The sequence below is a fragment of the Carcharodon carcharias genome, chromosome 4, assembly GCF_017639515.1.
Source record: "Carcharodon carcharias isolate sCarCar2 chromosome 4, sCarCar2.pri, whole genome shotgun sequence".
Taxonomy (NCBI): domain Eukaryota; kingdom Metazoa; phylum Chordata; class Chondrichthyes; order Lamniformes; family Lamnidae; genus Carcharodon; species Carcharodon carcharias.
In genome coordinates, this window is record NC_054470.1 from 10,262,718 (window position 1) to 10,280,342 (window position 17,625).

Here is a 17,625-nt window from a genome sequence, read left to right on the forward strand (position 1 = left end):
AATCTTCCAGCTGCTTTTTCCCTCATGAAAACCAAACTGATCTTGAGCACCACCTGAATTCCATGTGGTGAATTGTAAGTCAGTTGTTTTTTGCTTAAAGTGTAGGCCTGACTAACAATTATCCCCTGGTGGTGTGCTCAATCCAGTGAGCTGCAGCCTACACCTACACCAAAGCAAAACTGCAACTGCCTGCTTTCTGAGCAAACACCCAGATAACTTAAACAAAAGAGCCTTCTACCCCTACAACCCTTCGCTATGACAATATGGCATGCGTTGGGATGGCCTCAAACCGAAATCTAAGTTAATTATTTGATTTGTAACCCATATGGATAGTTTATATTTCTAATGGATATAATTGCCCTCTCTCCAGACTCCCTGATTTCGTTAAGAGATCTAGAGATGGGTCAACCATTGTTTAAGTTCTTTTTTGCTTCATCAACTCTGGCCATGTAAGTTAAACATGGGTTAATTAAACCTAGGCTTGTTTGGTTTGCCTTTGTAGTAGGGTTCTTCATCAGCTTAATTAACCATGCTTTTCCATTTTTTTTTTACATTGAACCCTTTTAATTCCTAAAATTAAAAGTTATATTCTAAAGCATATGAATTATGAACTAGATATTTGCAGCAACCCATTTATTTGTTTTGTGTTCTTCAACCAACTCTCATCCGTGTTGTTATATTTACTTATGCCTGAATGTTTCTAACATGTTACTTGTGAGACCTTATTGATTACAACCTTAAAATCTATATGGACTATACCGACTGCATTTCCTTTACCTATTTCAATGAGTCACTTCTTTAATAAACTATTAAACCTGTCTAAATACACCACTCTGCTTTCGAAACTGAACAAATTTATGTTGTCTATTTTTGATTAACTTGTATTTTTAAATGCTCAGTACTTCTAACTCAAATTAAAAATTCTGAGAATTTGCCCACAGATGACGTTAAATTAACCAAGCTACATCTTTACTACTATGCCCTAACTACTCCTAGTATCGAATACCATTTGCATGACAAATTCTTCTGACATCTGTCCTAAATTTTCCTTTCACCAGCTTTAGCATGTTCACGTTGATCTATTATCCACAGATACTTTGAAGTATGGATTAATCTTAAACCTTAACTGTGCCATTTGGTATATTTCTATTTATGCTACCTCCTTTCATGGGACATTACACAGGCAAGACTAGAGTCACACATAGGCCAGGTACGCATGGCAGGTTCCCTTTGTGCTGTGTTTTTAATTGCAATCAGTAGTTTTCCCCTGGTGCCAGCTCAAGTTTTTTTTTATATTTACTGAATTCAGTGGCTTTCCAATTTTAGTGAAATTTGAATTTAACTCCTGGGCTCTTAATCCATCACACTATCGTACTAGTGACACTGACCATGATTTGTAATTTTATAGTTTGTCTTTTATCTGTCCTGATTTACTTCTGGAATTCAGCTGTTCGTCCATTACCCACACTTTATGAATTCCTTGCTGGAAATACATGAAGGAATTTAAAAACTTTGGGAAGGATTTTCCACACCCGCCTGCCGCTGCGATCTTCCGGTACTGCCGCAAGTCAATGGACTTCTGGCTGAGTTGTCACCTCGGCCACAGCTGGTCCCACCCGCGACAAGGCCGGAAAATCCCAACCTTTGACTTTATTTGACTATATATAATGGGCACTTATATGGGCACATTTACGAGCTATGTGGAGACAGGTGAATTTCAGCGAGAGTTCTCTCTCACATCCACTGTAACATTGCTTATGCCTCTTTGGGATGGAGACGGCTCTCATTGAAGTTATGTTGAGTGACCAGAATTAACTCCTGTGAAAATTCACTCCCCCCCACCCACCAGTCTTTCATTATGTTTAATATTCAGATTAGTTTATTGTACACTATGAAATAATTAAACTAATGATCAAATTATTGTTATTAAACTGCTTTTAGGTTATGTGGGGTTGTATATTGTTTTCTTAGACTGTAGTGTTACATAATGTTTATGCGCTCTAGGTACACTATTTAATACTCTGTTATTTTTAAAATAAGCTGTGCCCTTTTGAAATGTTTTGTCTTTAATACTGTTCTTTCTGCTTTCCCCCTACCCCTTAGGTGAAAGAAACTAATGAGATTGTCCTTGCAGGGGCATATGTCGTCCTGGGGGAGACTGTATATAAACCCAAAACTAATGGCATTGGCATGGTAAGCTAGACTACTTGGGCAAAAAGGTCACCCTCTTTCAAATGGTTCAGAAAATTATTTTTGTTTAATTATACTTTTAGGATGCCATTAACTTGTGAATTATAGACACAAATGTATTGCATAGTGTTACACGAGATGTCTAAATGATCAAAGTAAAAGGACATGTATAGCATCTTAGATATTTATCTGGAAAGATTAGATTTGAAAAATTGCTTTACCTTGGTTTGAGTCAATTATTGGCATAGTGTGAGAGTTATTTCAGGGCAGGAGAAGCAAAAGTTAAATAATTGATGTCATTCTTTTTTCGAAAGACAGCTCTCAAATAGTAAATGAAATATATGCAAATGAAATTCAATTTCATATCCTGCATTAAGGATGCAACAAATGGGAAAGGAAAAGTACAAAAAAATACTGTACCTTTAATTGCCTTTAATTCTTTGTTTGTTGCAGGCAACTTGATTTCAGATTTATACAGGCACTGTTACTCCCCATATCGTTTCCATGTTTGCCAGGGTTGCTAGCACTAGTTCTTGCTCCTGCTCACGAACCATTGGTGATACATGTCAGGATATGGCCAATCCCAATAATATTTAAATGGATCCTCAGCTGCTCGTAGATAAAACATTTTTTGTTACTTAGATTTCAAATACTTCTAGCTTACGTTAAACATTCTGAACCGGGGGCTTCTGGAATTGTGCTTTAAAGGTTCTTCTGGGCACGTCATTGTGGCCAGAGGAGAAGGAAGGTGCAAAAAGGTTCAGATGGAAGGCATACAAACTAGTGGAGATATGCTCACAGTATTCTGTCTTGCAAATGTAGTTATTAGGCCCAGGACATCATAACTGCAAAAGGAGATTGAACTCCCCCAAGGAGCCTGTAGCAGTTTTGTGTTACCTTCTGAAACAACCTGTGAGATCATATACTGCAGCATTGCCTCTTGCAGTCAAGGTCACTTGCAGGCCTGAACCTCTCTGTCTAGTCATCCTTCCAGGCTTCAGTAACCCAGCATGTCAGTTATTTGAATCTGTCTGTCACCCATGCCTGCATTAAACGACTGCTGTGCTTGCTTGAGCCCAAGACCCATCTGATGCAATTTTCAGGTCAGCTTAGAAATGAAAATCCAATATATGTGCCTGAAACAGGCTGGAGACTAATTATTTATGCAAATTGGGTCCCTAAAGCAGTTGTTTTTGCAGTTCCTAGGTTCAAGTGTTGAAGTGTACATTGCATGCTGCCCATCCATTTATATCAGACTGAGAAGTCCAGTTAGAGAAGGGAAGTATCAGAAATGAACTAAATATTTCATGGAACAGGTGAGGGTAGGCTTGGGACATAGCATTCCATGTACCCTTCAAAAAGACAAGAACATTTGGGGGCTATGTGGGTTTTCTTAGCGATACTTTTTATCCAGAGGAAGTGAAAAGTTAGAAGAGGAGTAGACCATTGGTTGTGGCATTGAGAAACTATAGCCTGCTACTATTTTGTGTTTAGCATGCAGGTAGTTCCGTATGGTAACTTCATGTGATCAGTACCTTGTTCTAAAACATGCCTGATGCTGCTGCTTGTGTGCCTTTCTACATTTCACATTGAACTAGAGTTGATCCCCCAGCTTGATGATAATGGAGGATTGAGGGATGTGCTGGACCATAAGATTACAGACTATGGTGGCATACAATTCTGCCTATGATAATTTCCCTTGTGCCTTATTTTGGGATTCTAGGTCTCTTTAGTCTGCCCAATTAGCAAGATGGTAGTACTGTCGTGGATGCGTCGTCACAAGGACTGCTACCATTGCTCTCGTGGACAAAAATGTCTGTGATAGAAAGCTTGACCAGGTTGAGTTGGTTACCCTACCAACTTGGCTACCATCTGATGGAGACCAGTATGGCAGCTGTATTCAAAATTATTGGACATAGAAGTGCCTCCCACCCAAAATACATTTGTTGCTTTGTTTTTCTCAGTGCTCCCTCCAAGTGAAGTTCAGTAGGGAGGATTGCTGACTTTTCAGTTGATGGCAAGGTTGGAGGGTGTAGCAGGTGGTGATCTGCACAAGACTTCCATGACTTTGTATTACTTGAAGCCAAATTAATACCAGTGACTGGAGAAAAGTTGTGAAGCAATAAATAATTCCCAGGATCTCACTTCCCCGTCACAAGTTACTGGTCAATTTGTAAATTAACTAGAACATGTGCCGTTCACATGCCATGGTTTTTCCATCAAGTTTTAAGCCAATGTTTGATGGAATATAAGTTATTAAATTTGGGGAATAAATCACCACATATAATTGGAGAGAAGTGTGAAACTATTCAACCACCAAATATATTTTGCGCTTTTGCATAAAAAAGCATTTGAAATCCACATGAGGTGCTGATCTGGTACTGTAAAACAACAAGACTGCTTTTATTTCTTGGTTTGAATTTTAAGTTCCAAGGTCGGGCGTGCGCCCAATCCAAACGCACACAAAATTGAATAGGATGACGTTGGGCGTGCGCCCCAGCACCACTGCGCACGCAAGCAATATTGAGGTTGGCGGGTGCACGTGGGAGTCAGAGCCCCGCCTACCGACAATTAAAGGGCCAATTTGGGCCATTAAAAAACCAATTGTACTCAATTCTATGCTGCTCGCGTGATTTTGCTTCGCATGGGAAGGCTGGTAGCCCATTTTTAACGAATTGGCATCCAAGGATGGGATAAAAAGGACCCGGAGCATTGTCATTGTGATTAGTGAGGAGTTTAGGAGATGGTTTGCTGCTGGTTGCTTAGTAAAACTTGACAGCTTCAGTCTTTGCGTTGCTAGCCATCATTTCAGGACTCATTGATGTCTCCAAGGCCCTTGGAGGATTTATACAGTGTGGACACTTCCAGTTGCCAGGCAGCTTTCTGGTTCTCTGGTAATGGGGATTATGTACTCCACTGGTGGCACCTCCTCTGAGGAGGAAGAGATGGGCAGAAGGGAGAGGAGACCAGGTGTCTGTTGGCTGCGTCCAAGGGATTGACCTGCAGGAGGAGAGGCACAGGGCCAGCACGGAGTCCAAGGCGGAAGGGGCCACAGAAGATGCCAGTATCCTGCTCCCAGAGTGTACAGGCAGTGATGCAGCTGCCTCAACATGTCAGAGGTGCAGTGCCGAAGGAAGCTCCGCCTCTCCAGGGAGACTGTGACCTCCATATGTCAAAAGATTGGGCCGGGGATCTTGTCCAACTGTGTGGGTGGCCACCCCATGTCAGTGGTTCTGAAGGTCACAGTGGCCCTCAACTTCTATGTCTCTGGCTTTTTCCAGGGGTCAGTGGGGGATCTTTGTCGAGTGGCCCAATTGGCTGTCCACAGTTGCGTGAAGCTGGTGACTGATGCTCTGTTCAGGTGGGCCATGACATTTATTCATTTCTGGATGGACGAGGCCAGCTAGGCTGAGTGAGCCAGAGGGTTTGCAGCAATCGCTGGTTTCCACCCCCTCATCCTGGATGCCATCGACTGCACATGTGGCCATTAAGGTGCCAGTGGATGAGCCGGATGCCTTCGTGAACAGGAAGGGCTTCCACTCCAGATAGTTTATAACCACAACATGCAGACTCTGCAAGTCTGTGCCAGGTACTCCGGCAGCTCCCATGACACACATCCTCCGATTCACAGCTGCCAAGGCTGTTCATGGCTCCAGCTCAACTGGGTGGATGGCTGCTGGGTGACGAGGGCTATCCATTGAAAAGGTGGCTTATGACGCCTCTCTGGCACTCAAGAACCAGAGCAGAGGTATAGTAGGAGTCGTGCCTCCACAAGGGTGGTGATTGAGAGGAACATAAATCTGCTGAAGATGAGATTCAGGTGCCTGGACTATTCAGGGGGAGCACTACAATACCCTCCAGAGCATGTCTCTCTGATAGTCATTGCATGCTGCACTTTTCACAATTCGGCTCTGGCAAAAGGGAACCCACTGGAGGAAGAGGATCTTGAGGCACCTCCACAGGCTACAGATGATAACTCAGAAGAGGAGCCTGGTGAAGCACACGGGATGTGGAGGCAGACCTTTTGATGTCATTGCCTGTGTGAGAGTTTGCAGCTGTGAGCGCAACCCCAGGAACCTCTGGTTCTGTTTCTGGAGCTGTCTCTCCATGAGAGTCACCACTGTCTTAATGGAGGAGGCAGTGCGCTCAGTGCTGAGGGTCAATGCAGTACTCATGCTTCGCATCAACTCCTCCATGGCATAGACCATGGCATGCAAATGCTCAGGAATCTCTGCCAGATTCTCTTACAAATCCTGCTGGACAACTATCACCTGCCGCCAAATGGATGACTCCGGAGGCTCATTACCTGCTCCTGGTCTCCAGCAGTCCTCCAACTGCCGGTGCCCTGGGCACTCTCTGCCTTTGTCTGCTCCTCATACGAGTGTGCCGTGCCCTCACCACTGTGCATCGATATTGTAGCTGATGATCTAATGCCCACCAAAGTGCTGGTATCTGCCCTGGTGCCTGGTGCAGAGTTAGGATAGGATATTAAACCAGCTTATATTTCACCCCTCTTCTAATATTCATTCAGTTCTGTTGAAGGGTCATGAGGACTCGAAACGTCAACTCTTTTCTTCTCCGCCGATGCTGCCAGACCTGCTGAGTTTTTCCAGGTAATTCTGTTTTTGTTTTGGATTTCCAGCATCCGGGGTTTTTTTATTTTTATCTGTGTCATTAGTATTAGTCATCACACTGTCACTGTATATGCTAGGCAGGCTGGCCAGACAATGGAAATCTGCATCATGGTGCCATTGTCTTTCAATGAATAATGGGGACTCCAGGTTTGAGGTTTCCGTTACAAATGAGACAACACAACAACATTTACTTCCTCCAAATAAAAGGTGTGGCTATGGGTACCCGCATGGCCCCCAGCTATGCCTGTCTCTTTATGGGGTATGTGGAACATTCCTTGTTGCAGTCCTACTCCGGCCCCCTTCCACAACTCTTTCTCCGGTACATCGATGATTACTTGGGTGCCGCTTCATGCTCTCGTCGGGACTTGGAAAAATTTATTAATTTTGCTTCCAATCTCCACCCCTCCATCATTTTCACGTGGTCCATCTCTGACATTTCCCTTCCCTTCCTTGACCTCTCTGTCTCAATCTCTGGTGATAGACTGTCCACCAATATCCATTACAAACCCACCGACTCCCACAGCTATCTCGCCTACAGCTCCTCACACCCCGCTTCCTGTAAGGACTCCATCCCATTCTCTCAGTTCCTTCGCCTCCGTCGCATCTGTTCCGATGATGCTACATTCAAAAACAGTTCCTCTGACATGTCCTCCTTCTTCCTTAACCGAGGTTTTCCACCCACGGTCGTTGACAGGGCCCTCAACCGTGTCCGGCCTATCTCCCGCGCATCTGCCCTCACGCCTTCTCCTCCCTCCCAGAAACATGATAGGGTCCCCCTTGTCCTCACTTATCACCCCACCAGCCTCCGCATTCAAAGGATCATCCTCCGCCATTTCCGCCAACTCCAGCATGATGCCACCACCAAACACATTTTCCCTTCACCCCCCTTATCGGCATTCCGTAGGGATCGCTCCCTCCGGGACACCCTGGTCCACTCCTCCATCACCCCCTACTCCTCAACCCCCTCCTATGGCACCACCCCATGCCCACGCAAAAGATGCAACACCTGCCCCTTCACTTCCTCTCTCCTCACCGTCCAAGGACCCAAACACTCCTTTCAAGTGAAGCAGCATTTCACTTGCATTTCCCCCAACTTAGTCTATTGCATTCGTTGCTCCCAATGTGGTCTCCTCTACATTGGAGAGACCAAACGTAAACTGGGCGACCGCTTTGCAGAACACCTGCGGTCTGTCCGCAAGAATGACCCAAACCTCCCTGTCGCTTGCCATTTTAACACTCCACCCTGCTCTCTTGCCCACATGTCTGTCCTTGGCTTGCTGCATTGTTCCAGTGAAGCCCAACGTAAACTGGAGGAACAACACCTCATCTTCCGACTAGGGACTTTACAGCCTTCCGGACTGAATATTGAATTCAACAACTTTAGGTCGTGAGCTCCCTCCCCCATCCCCACCCCCTTTCTGTTTCCCCCTTCCTTTTTTTTCCAATAAATTATTAAGATTTTTCTTTTCCCACCTATTTCCATTATATAAAAAAAAACCCCACTAGAGCTATACCTTGAATGCCCTACCATCAATTCTTAATTAACACATTCGTTTAGATAATATCACCAACTTTAACTTTAACACCTATGTGTTCTATTGTACTATTGTCGTTGACATCTTTTGATGATCTGCTTCTATCACTGCTTGTTTGTCCCTACAACCACACCCCCCCCCACCTCTCTCTCTCTCTATCTCTCCGCCCCCCACACACACACCTTAAACCAGCTTATATTTCAACTCTTTCTTGGACTCGAACTCAAGTTCTGTCGAAGGGTCATGAGGACTCGAAACGTCAACTCTTTTCTTCTCCGCCGATGCTGCCAGACCTGCTGAGTTTTTCCAGGTAATTCTGTTTTTGTTTTGGATTTCCAGCATCCGCAGTTTTTTTGTTTTTAACATTTACACACACTGACACACTCGCATCTATGCACTGCACTCTTACCTTTATCAAAGGTCCCTGCCTCTCCACGACCGGTGGACTGAGCTGGGTGCCAACACTCCATCTCTAAGGCATCCATCTCGTATTTCGTCAACATGAGCAGGTTTGGGGGGGCCTCAGCCTGTCCTTGACATCTCGATGTTGTTATGGCCTCTCCTCCTGAAAGGACAGAGGATAATTGATTAGTCCACTCTCTACCTGCAGCGTCAGTGCAACCTGGCCAACTCCACCTGAGGAGCACCTTGCAGATCACATCCGGGTCATGGCCCTCAACCCACAAAGCAATCAGCCAGAGCTCACCACCTTGGCTGGCGCTGCTACCATTGACATTTGGCACTCAGACTCTTAACACCCCTGAGCACCATGGGGCAATGGCTAGCCGTTAACACTTGCCCACACAGATGCATGCCAACTCTGCACTCTCCCTTGTTGAGTGCAGCAGATCGTTGTGGCACTGCATCTATGTGCGACGCACAACATCATGGCTGCTGACCTGGGCTGCCACCTCTGCCCATGCTTTCTTGGTCAGGTGTGGTGGCATCCTCTTGCCATTCCTGCGGATGAGGATATCTTACCTGGAACTGACCTCCTCCATGAGGATTCCCAGCCACTCACCTGAGAACCAGGGAGTCGAGTACCCACAGGACTTGCCCTCCAGCCTGGCATGCCCAGCAGATGCCATTGCAGCTCAAAAAATGGTTTTGTCAAACAGCTCCAAAACTACCAAGTGTCTCCTGGCAGCCTGTGGGGAGCTGCCTCTGCTGCTTTCAAATCCCCCAGCGGGTTGCCATTGGACCCGTTGCCCGACAGGCTTCCATGGCACCCCCTCCTGCCGGCCTTCCCATCGTTGAGCAGAAGTGTTTCATGCTCTTAATTGGCCATCCAGCGTGATGTTGCGTTGGAAATGCTATCTCACCCAGGAGTGTATTATATGTCCGCTTCCGGGCCTGCCCACTTGGCACACATGCCAGCGTGACATTCAGGCCCTTGTTTCAGCTATTACTTATACTTTGTGAAAAGATGTAACACAGAAATCTTCTCTAAATGCAAGAATGTTAGTTGAATAATCACTAAAGCTCTGCTGCCAAGTCTGAGACTGGTAGTTCTGGCAATGCTATTAGAAGGGAAACGTTAGCCATTTTCATGGTGAATTAACCTGGAAAAGAAGCTTAAAATAATTTGTGGTTTTTTTTTTCTCATTAAATAAATTTGAAACAAGACTGTTCTGCACTTTTATTAGTTCAATATTGCTAATAGTATAGCATTTTTAATTCAAGGTTGAACAGCCTTTGTCTGTCTGCAGACTGTGACCGTATTTCCCTGTCCCCTAAATTCACAATATTCAGCGTTAGGTAAAAGTTTTTGTTTTGCAAATGGCATATGATGGAATGTTTGAAAATTGTGAAAGGTGAATAATAGCATTGCACAGTATATTAAAAAATTCCTTTACGGATGCCTTTTCTTGGTCGATTTAGTGGAATAGTACTTACAGTAAAAAGTTATTCTTTTTGTGACATCACCAATCTTGAATGTAGAATTACTGTCATTAATGTTGTTTTCTTCAGAGAGAAGAGCTCCAAAGTGACCTTGTGTTTGCAGAAGTCAGTCGCCGCATTAAAAATGTTGGCAAGGAGCTGGTGAAAAAGGTGAATGCAATCTTCCAGTGGGATATCACTAAAGATGGGAACACTGCTGCACAGTGGAGTAAGTTGTTTTGCAAAATGATTTGTATTTTCCTTGTGACAGAAGTCTCCCAATCTGACATTCCTTGCTATGGGGATTGCATGTGGTATAACCAAGAATCTAACAGAATGTGTCGACAAAGATAAGGCAGTAGATGTACTACAACCTGGATTTCTAAAAGGCCGTCAATATGGTACCTTGTAGACCTTGTGGAGTCAGGGGACAAAATAGCTAGCTTGCTGGCTGCAAGAGAGAAAACACAAAGTAGGGGTAAAAGGTAGTTTTCAGAGTGGCAGAGGTGGGAAGTGGTGTCCAACCAAGGATCAGTGAGACGGTTACATATGATTTGGAAAATAAGAATCTAGAGTAGAGAATCTAAAGGTCTGGCAGTACAAATACACAAATCACTAAGAATTAATGACACAGGTTAATAAGGCCATTAAAAAAAAAAACAAAGCAAGTACTATAGTTTCTAAAGGAATAGAATTGAATAGTTGAGAAGTTTTGCTAAACTTCTGTTGAACCTTGATTTGACCACACTTCGAGTACTGTGTGCAGTTCTGGCTGCCATATCATACAAAGGATATAGAAATACTGGAAAGGGTGCAAAAAAGATTTACAGAAATGTTAGAAGAACTGTGAGATTATACCAATTTGGGAAGGATGTATAGGCTGGGCCTCTTTTATTTTCCCCCCGCCTTGAAAAGACTAGGCTGAGGATGTCTTAAAATTTTGAAAGGTTTTGATAAAGAAGGAAAAGTGTGTTTCCACTTGTGGGGAAGAGAAAAACGAGAGACCATCAATATAAGTTGGTCACCCAAGAATTAAATAGGAAATTCAGAAGAAACTGCTTCACCCATAGAGTGGTGAAAATGTGGAGCTAGAGACCAGCTAGGTGAATAGTATAGATGAATTTAGGGGAGGGTAGATAAGCCTTGGTGGGAGAAGGGAATAGTGGGTTACACTGTTGATTAGATGAAGAAGGATGGGAGAAATCTCAACTGAAGCATTAATGCCAACACAGATGGCCAGAATAACCTGTGCTGTGTGTTCTACTTAATTCTCTGCTGTACCATGCAGTTAAATCATGACTTAGAAACTAGAGTATGAGCAACAAACAACAAGTAATCCCTTTGTCAGAATATTTTTTAATACAGGAACTTCAAAGTTCTTAAATTTGCAGAAGCCTCATTATTTTAGCGGTATCTCCCAGTACAATAACGTAAGAGCACTCACAGTGCTTGAATTCTGACTGTAGATTCGGTTTGAAATGGCTGCATAATCCCAAACTAGATGATCCCTGAAGAGCTTTTCTGATTTCAGGTGTCCAACTAAAGGCATTAATTCTCATTTACTATTTTAGATAAATCAATGTTTAAGGACGCAAGTTGTTGTGAATCAGCTTAAGGGGTGAAATTCTACTTCAGTGTGGTTGCAAAATGAAAGTTAACAAATTGGCTGCCCCTTGTACAACCTGAACAATTTTCCTTTCCATTGACTGGAATGAGTGAGTTTCCAAATTACAGTAGCTCATTCAGCACCCCGCCAAAGTTGAATTTCACCCACTGTAACTCAAGAGTAATGCTGATGGCCGCTTGGTGGTGTAAAATGCCTGTTTATTGAAATTAGTAAGAATATGTGCTTTGATTAAAAGCAGTGAATGAGAATTGGTGCCTTTTTTAATGGTTGCTTCTGTTTTCCCCATCCATGTAAGCAGCCTGACCTATACTGATAATCCAACATTAACATTTGACATATAAATATTTGTGAATAGATTGATACTACACCTGATTTCTTAACCAAAGATTTGTGGAAAAGTTGATGCCAGTCGAGACCTCCAAGCAGCATCTTTTTTAAATGGCAAATCACAGAAGAATTTATCTGTGACAGACTAAGTAAGATTTATAAAGTATTATAGTGGGTTTTTTTTTTTGCTTGAAAATTGGAAGTAACTGAAACAAAGAATGGATTTCTAAATATTTACCATAATGCTCAGTATGACAACACGAGTGGTTTTTTTTTGTGTTGGTGAGAGGGTTGCAGTCTATTTTATTCTGTAGAATGAAAGATGACAAAGTTGCTTTGAAAATGACCCTCAGCTATGTTGTAAAATTTCTGGTGTATATACTGTTGAGATCACTAATTTTATTGGATATTTAAACCACAGAGGTAATGACTAGAATATTATTTTCCCAATTGAAGAATTCCCAACGTGTTGCTTATAACAGAATCATAACAATACCAGAGATTTAATTAAACTTGGCAATATTAAACTCCTTGAATATATCCATATTAAAGAAAAATCTCATAGTCAGACTTGTAGCATGTGGAAAGCCAATTTAAGCCTTATCCCTTGACTCAGTAATCCACTTTTGTTTTAATAGCTGCTTTATATATTATCATAATGCCACTATTTTATTAATTCCCAGGACTGGCAAAGTATTGCTTATTCTCTTCATTACTTCCTGGCAGTGCTCTGTCTGATTCTAAATGTGCTGTTCAGCTGCAGTCATACTTACAATGCAAGATTTGTTGCCTTTTTCCTGCAATGTGGCACCAGTGAGCTGTAGAAATTGTCAGCAATTGAGATCATTTGAGCCCTGTTAGCTTGTTTCTGTCTTATATGACAAGTGTAGCCCAAGCATCTTCAGTTAATGTCCTTCAACCTGGGGAAAATGAAAATAGCAGGTTCAGGATTTTAAGTTTTCAATTCATCAGAGCAGTAAAAATGCATCATAAATTCAAGCTTATCTAATCTGCTTTGGTGTCTAGCCATGGTTCAAGAGTTTGGAACACTGAAATATCCTTTTAGGCTCAAAAATTGTGCCTTTTCATTTAACAGATAAAATATTTTCTTCAAAGTTAAAAACTTTGACTAGTGTGGAATTTTCTGGAGTTGTAGAATTTTTCTAAATGTAAGATTGGCTAAACCAAAAAGAAATTCTGATCAGATTCCCTTTCTTCTGCTCTGTATCATCTCCCCTCTCCCTGACCAGCAAACATAAGTTTTAATCTTATATAGCTGATTCCATTAGGCATATGTTCCTTAAAAAACCCACTATTTTGCTGATATTTTGGGCAACTTAAGGAAGCAGAATGATAGAGGTCTATTGGCAGTGGTCACCAATGTGGTTTATGTTCTTATGGGTCCATCCAATGACTTCAATATCTATTCTTTTCTATATGAAAAGAAGTGATGGAGCATCTAGACACCAAAAATATATTAGAAAATATTCAGCATGGATTCCAAAAAGCTAAGTCTTGCTTCACTAACTATAAAAGAAGTCCTTGAAGAGGTAAAAAGAGTAGGCGAGAATCATGCAGTAGACGTCATATACATGGATTGTCAAAAGGCTTTAGTAAGCCTACCATACAGTAAGCTCATGACAAAGGTTAAGGCATGTCTAGATAGGATAAATAGTTGAATGGATAACATTTTTTTTAAAAAGATGGCTAACTGGAAGGGTAAATTGTAGTCACTCAGCTTGGAGGAAGATAGTAAGTAATATTTTACAAGGATCAGTGCTGGGACAAGTTATTTATAAATTGCATTAATGATTTGGACTTAAGAGGACGTAACTCAAAATCAACATTTGCAGGTGATACCAAACCATAACTAAAAATAAGGAAAAATTCAATGTAATATGAGAAGATATTAGAAAACTTTCAAACTGTGATAATAAGTGACAAATTAATTTTAACATAGATCAATGTAAGATGGTGCAGTTTGGGTGGGAAAAATAGAAACATCATCTGCACCTTAGAAAACAAGAAACTGAATGGGTTAGAAGAGCAAAGGGATTGAAGAGTACAGATGAACAAATCATTAAATGCAGCATCGTATGTCTGCAAAACAGTTAAAATATTAACAAAACATTGGCATTTAATTTTTAAAGATATAGAATTCATAAGTATTATGGCCTCCATGTTAAGGACGTAGAAACCTGAGAGAACGTACAAAAAAAAAATTATGAGGATGACGCCAGAACTGAGAGATTACAACTGTCTGAATGGTTGAACAGGGTGAGGCCTTTTTCTTTAGAAAAGAGAAGACTTAGAGGTGACCTGATAGATATCTGTAAATTTTTGAACAGGTTTGACAGGCTAGATGTGGAAAGAATGTTTCCACTTGTAAGAATATAAAATTAGTTACCATAAGCACAAGATGCTTACTAATAAATCCGATAAGGAGAAATTTCGTTAGTATGTGGAACTTGCTACCGTTGGAAGTTGTTGTAAAATAACATGGATGGTTTCAAAATGAGACTTGAGTACATGAGAGAAGAGGTAATAGGAAGTTATGCTGAAAGGCTGAGATGAAGCAGATAAAATGGGAGGAGACTAGTGTAGAGTATAAATATCAGCATCTACTAGTTGGGCAGAAGGGCCTGTTTCTATGTTGTAATTATATGCAATTGCATTCTCAATAAAATTCCATTTAAAAATGTTCACTGGATGCTTTTCATCTTTACCAGCCAAAACAGGTGCCAACATCAGCAGCACTCTGACAATGCAGTAGCACTGTGCAGTGCTCCTGGATCTTAAATCTTCGACTAAGCCAGCATTGTTTATACCAATGCCAGCAGTAAAAACAGAAAACCCAAAATGTACAGTTGCTCAACCTGCATCTGAAAACAGAAAAGGTAAACTAATATTTTGGGCTAACACACAAACCCAGCAGTAGCATTTTGAATATAAAGGCAAAATACTGCGGATGCTGGAAATCTGAAACAAAAATAAAAATTGCTGGAAAAACTCAGCACGTCTGACAGCATCTGTGGAGCGAAACGCAGAGTTGACGTTTTGAGTCCGTATGACTTCTTCAGAGCTAAAGGGAAGTAGAAATGTGGTGAAATATATACTGTTTGAGGGGAGTGGAACAGGTGAAGCTGGATAGAAGGCCAGTGATAGATGGAGGCAAAGGAGAGGTTGCAAAAGACGTCATAAATGAAAGGTCAAAAGGGTGTTTATGGTGGTGATACTGGCTAAAAGAGGTGCTAATGGTGACGTTAAGAGTAGAAAACAGAATGTGATCATGGCCAGACCAGGTTAAGTGCTTTAGAAAGAACAACATGAGCAAGTGACAGATGGCCCTAGTGGGGGTGGGGTGGGGGGAGGGGGAGGGGACGGTGGTGGGAAAAAAGATCGAAAATAGGCTAAAACAATTAATAAAAATGGAAATGAATTTTAAAAATAAGTGGGAAAAATCATAAATAAAAACTTTAAAATAAAAATGAATATTTAAAAAAAGGGATCAAAAAAGGGTGAGGATGGAGGAGTGAGGTCATGGTCTGAAGTTGTTGAACTCAATGTTAAGTCCAGAAGGCTGTAAAGTGCCTAATCAGAAGATGAGGTGCTGTTCCTCCAGTTTGCGTTGAGCTTCACTGGGACATTGCAGCAGGCCAAGGACGGACATGTGGGCATGAGAGCAGGACGGTGTGTTAAAATGGCAAGCGACAGGAACGTCTGGGTCATGCTTGCGGACAGACCAAAGGTGTTCCATAAAGCATTCACCCAGTCTGCTTCACTTGAAAGGACTGTTTCGGCCCTTTGACAGTAAAGGGGCAGGTGTTACACCTTCTGCGATTGCATGGGAAGGTACCGTGGGAGAGGGTTGAGGGTGGTGGAGGAATGGACCAGGGTGTCCCGGAGGGAACAGTCCCTACGGAATGTCAACAGGGGGTGGTGAAAGGAAGATTATTTGGTGGTGGCATCATGCTGGAGGTGACAGAAATGGCGGAGGATGATCGTTTGAACACGGAGGCTGGTGGGGTGAAAAGTGAGGACAAGGGGGACCCTATCATGGTTCTGGAAAGAAGATGAAGGTGTGAGGGCAGAGACGCAGGAGATGGGTTAGACACGGTGGAGGGCCCTGTCAACCACCATGGCTGGGAAACCTTGGTTAAGGAAGAAGGAAGACATGTTAGAAGCACTGTTTTGGAAAGTTGCATCATCAAAATAGATGCAACCGAGGCGAAGGAACTGAGAGAATGGGATGGAGTCCTTACTGTTAAGCTTTTAGCCTATTTTTGATCTTTTTTCCCACCATTGTCCCCTCCCCCCACACCATCCCCACTCAGGCCATCTGTCACTTGCTCAAGTGGTTCTTCCCAGAGTGCTTACCCTGGTCCAGCCATTATCACATTCTGCTTTCTACTCTTAATGTCACCATTAGCATCTCCTTTAGCCAGTACCACCACCATTAACACCCCTTTGACCTTTTGTTCTTGTCATCTTTTAAAATCTCTCCTTTGCCTCCACCTATTGCTGGCCTTCTATCCAGCTTCACCTGTTCCAGCCCCTTCAAACAGTATATATTTCACCATACTTCTACTTCCCTTTAGCTCTGAAGAAGTCATACGGACTTGAATCGTTAACTCTGTCTTTCTCTGCACAGATGCTGTCAGACCTGCTGAGTTTCTCCACTTTTTGTTCTTGTTTTGCATTTTGAATATAGTCGGGTGTAACTTAACTGCCTCATTCCCTCTGGTGAGGTTGACATTGCATTCCTAAGGGCTTTCTGCTGTGTGGCCAGAGCACTTGCCTGGATAGGCGAAAGGTCCTTTTAAAATGCAAATTGGGGCACACTAATGTACATGGAACCCCAATTGCTATTTTAACCTTCAACTGGCAGAGCAGGCACACAATTTCCTCGAAACAAGGCAAGAAGAGGACAGAGGAAGTTGAGTGGGCAACCGCCTGAAAGACCCCTCTAAAACCTTCACATCCTTCATTAAGTGTGGTGCCCAGAATTGGATACAATTAAGGCCTCCAGTTGAGGCCGAACAATTGTTCCTGCTCCAAACTCTAGCTGCTTTGACTGCTTTGTCAGGCTGCTCTGCTACTTTCAACGATTTGTGCACACATACCTTCAGGTTGCTCTGAGCCTACAGCCCCTTTCGAATTGCACTCTTTATTTTATGTTGCCTTTCCTCATTCTTGCTACCGAAATGTATCGCTTCACACTTCTCTGCATTAAATTTCATCTGTCACATGACTGCCCATTCAACCTGCCTGCTTACGTATCATAGTATCTTTACAGTGCAGAAGGAGGCCATTCAGCTCATCGAGTCTGCACTGGCTCTTTGAAAGAGCGTTCCACTTAGTCCCTCTCCCCTGCCTTATACCCGTAACCTTGCACATTCTCTCTTTTCAGGTAGCAATCCAAATCCCTTTT

The 17,625-nt window shown here is 42.5% G+C and overlaps 1 protein-coding gene across 1 annotated transcript in view; it reads left to right on the forward strand.

Moving 5' to 3' along the window:
• The window catches only part of hsd17b4 (hydroxysteroid (17-beta) dehydrogenase 4), a 159,519-nt gene that overhangs the window by 132,602 nt on the left and 9,292 nt on the right, over positions 1 to 17,625 (forward strand). The window contains exons 21-22 of the mRNA XM_041186366.1: positions 2,104 to 2,193; positions 10,331 to 10,469. Coding sequence (XP_041042300.1) covers positions 2,104 to 2,193; positions 10,331 to 10,469 — 229 coding nt within the window. The remainder of the gene's footprint in view (positions 1 to 2,103; positions 2,194 to 10,330; positions 10,470 to 17,625) is intronic.